Source organism: Macrobrachium rosenbergii, chromosome 17, assembly GCF_040412425.1.
Source record: "Macrobrachium rosenbergii isolate ZJJX-2024 chromosome 17, ASM4041242v1, whole genome shotgun sequence".
NCBI classification, from domain to species: domain Eukaryota; kingdom Metazoa; phylum Arthropoda; class Malacostraca; order Decapoda; family Palaemonidae; genus Macrobrachium; species Macrobrachium rosenbergii.
The window spans coordinates 8473770-8476952 of NC_089757.1; the positions used below are offsets into that span (position 1 = coordinate 8473770).

The 3183-nt window shown below is 33.2% G+C and overlaps 1 protein-coding gene across 1 annotated transcript in view; it reads right to left on the reverse strand.

Moving 5' to 3' along the window:
- LOC136847712 (procathepsin L-like) overlaps nt 1-1071 on the reverse strand; it is a 6485-nt gene extending 5414 nt beyond the window's left edge. Inside the window, exons 1-2 of the mRNA XM_067119569.1 lie at nt 938-1071; nt 452-535 (exon numbers count right to left, since the gene is read on the reverse strand). Of these exons, the coding sequence (XP_066975670.1) occupies nt 452-535; nt 938-940 (87 nt within the window). The 5' untranslated portion in view covers nt 941-1071. The remainder of the gene's footprint in view (nt 1-451; nt 536-937) is intronic.
- Nucleotides 1072-3183: the final 2112 nt, after the last annotated feature.

A 3183-nucleotide genomic window follows, 5' to 3' on the forward strand; every position in this document is an offset into this window, starting at 1 on the left:
AGTACATTCTCATTTTTTTAAATATTGTAATCGAAAAGTCCTGACTCATATGAATACAAAGCTATGAAAATTTAGTAATGTTTTGCTCAAAATTAATGTAAACTTCATAAGATCTGTTGTGCACATACATTATTCACAGATTCTCCTTTGATTAAGTGATTTTAATTAAGCCTTTTGAAGTTCTTGTTAAGACAAAAATTATTTGTAATGTGTTAAAAAGACGATGTAAATGATCTGTTGTGTACGTAAATTTTAGACGAAATCTAAAAGCTAAAGCTAAAAGCTTTCTTCAAGATTATCATAATCATCTATTGTGAGGGTAAACTTTGTTCAAAGTTCAGAACTATAATAGGAAAAGTTTTGATTCCTTATCCGATTTGTCTATTCTGAGTTGAAGGAACTGTCTCAAGGACTCCTCGGGACGGATATGAGATTCGATCTCTTTACTTACTTTGAAATCTTCCCATTCATCATTGCCAGCGGGGCTGCAGGAAGCCACGGCCAAAATGCAGAGGAATAGGGCAAGGACCCTCATCTGAAAGCAAAAGAGTTCTTTCAAGAATCTGTAGATCTCTCTTTGCATTGCTTCGAGAGTATTTGTAATATTATTCATATTTTAAGATTAAAATCCAGCCGTGACAATTCATAGGGAATTCACTACAATTCCATCTTTTCAAGATAATCTGTGGTTATTTAGTATGTTAGTGTTCAGATAAATGGAGCAATTGTTACTACTTTTATATTTTCAATACATTATATATGTATATATATACACACATATATATATGTGTATATGTATATATACATATATGTATATATATATATATATATATATATATATATATATATATATATATATATATATATATATATATAATTCAAAAAAGAATTTAACAACACATTCAGAAAGAAATATCCCACAAACACCCTCACTTACCATTGACGAAAGATGAAGAATTCTTAAAAGACGAACTGAACTTAGAGGCAGCTTCAACTAACTCTGTGCAACTGTAGAAGCGATTCCCATCTCTGCCGTTTTATAGGTCAGGTAATCCGAGTTGTGCACACGCGACCAAAACATGTGACGATCACTCCGTGGGAAGATTTTGAGGCAGGTCGAGAGGTGAATTAGCAATTTTTTTTTTTAATGATATGACAATCGTCAGTACAACCGTACTTAACAGCAACAACAGTAGCAACAAGAAACCAGTGACAATGATTGTAGTAGTAGTGGTAGTAGTAGTAGTATTTGATACGTAAAATATTATGCCTTTGAGGCTTATTCTCCTTGACACGCTTTATTGTCCAAATAACATGTCGTCACACTGTTTCAACTAGTTACTCATTACGCTGAAATTCTCTGGCAATAATAGTTGACTTTGCTAAACTTTTAGCCTAATTATCTGAAATTAGGGAATAAAAGAGTTTTAAATAAAATCGATTCTAACTGGGATATATAATTATTAAAGCACGACATTCTATGTATCTGTGATTTTTTAAAACTTTAATAACAGAGAAGACATCTCTCAAGGCATTTGATTCTGGAATAATTGTACCAAAGTAAGAGATTTTATCTACTGACAATCAAAATAACCGCTTTTGTCTTCTATACTGACAGAGAGTTGGTCATTTACTGTTTTTGTAACCAGTCATTTTGCATTTCAAAACTACAATGGAACTCAACCAATCCTTTGGGCGGTATTTCATGAAATATTTGGTAATAGATTGAAATCATGGAGATATCATTGGCATTACGCATCATTGGCATTACGCATCATACGCTCAAATGGGAATATTGCAATATTGCAACCCATTATAACCAAAAGATGACATACATGATAATCGTGTCGGCTGAAAATTTAAAAATGAATGAAAATTTAAACGAAATTTGCAGTAATTGTATTCAAAACAGTATTTCAAAAGATTTTTGTTAGTCTTTCATTTCTAACTAGTCGACATAAGACTTCATAGCATCCATTATCGAAAATGTTGGCAGAATAATACTGCTGTGTTACTACCGATTGTACTTACCATGAATGAATGTCTGATTTCATCAAACTGTACAATGAAACTTGGTGTCTTTATGTGACAATATAAATGTAAACTTCACCCTATTTCAATGCTTCCATTACCGGTATGTCACATAGCAGATTTTCAACTGCCTCTCCCAAAAAACTGTCCTTAAAAGGTTGATAAGTATTTATTTTTCTTCACAGTATCATTTTCTGGTACTATTTCGACTAATGATCTGGTGTTATGGAGAGTGAGACGCCTTTCACCCCTTTATAACAATTGCTAGGATACCAAATCCTGCATTTACTCCATGGATACTTAAGGTACATAACCTGGCTACTTGGTTTTGTGGCTATTTCTTTTCATCCACCCCTTAGTTTACGAATCAGTCTTCAATTTTAAATTTTTCTTCTAATCTCTCTCTCTCTCTCTCTCTCTCTCTCTCTCTCTCTCTCTCTCTCTCTCTCTCTCTCTCTCTCTCTCTCTCTCTATATATATATATATATATATATATATATATATTTTTTTCTTTTTCTTTTTTTTTGTTAAGGAAGTCCATTGGGTTACTCAGCAAAAGGCTTCACTCTCTAGTAATTTTCTTTTTCGTCAAGGCCTTGGGAGATAATGTCAATAATTTATCTGCCTTCATCAGCTGTTATAAGAAACTTGTCCATAAAAGTGAACTTGTCAGAGTGCGGGCTAATCGGCTTTTCTTACAGATGCATTTGTTATTACTCTAGACACCTACTTTTCCTAAGGGCTCTGAGTATCTTCTTCCAATGACCCATTGTGGGCACTGGGAGTCGAATTACACAGACGAGGTTTTTTCAGACTTATTCCAAAACTGGCTGATCCACTTCACCAGACAGCTCACTTGTAAATTAATGAAAGTTAAAGCTATCGGCGTTTTGACTTCTTTTTGGTAATCAACAAAATTACCCTTTTTCAATCCTACCAAAGTCGTTAATCCTAACCTCTATATATATAGGTATAGATACCTTACGCCCCTGCCTCCTATTTCGTGTTCACCAGCGTTCAGGGCTGTGGTAACTTTAGTAGCGCAAGGGTGTTTTTCTTTATTAAGTGCAATTGAATTCTTACAAAGCTGACAGTTGAAAGTAATATGTATGTATGTATATATATATATATATATATATATTATATATATGT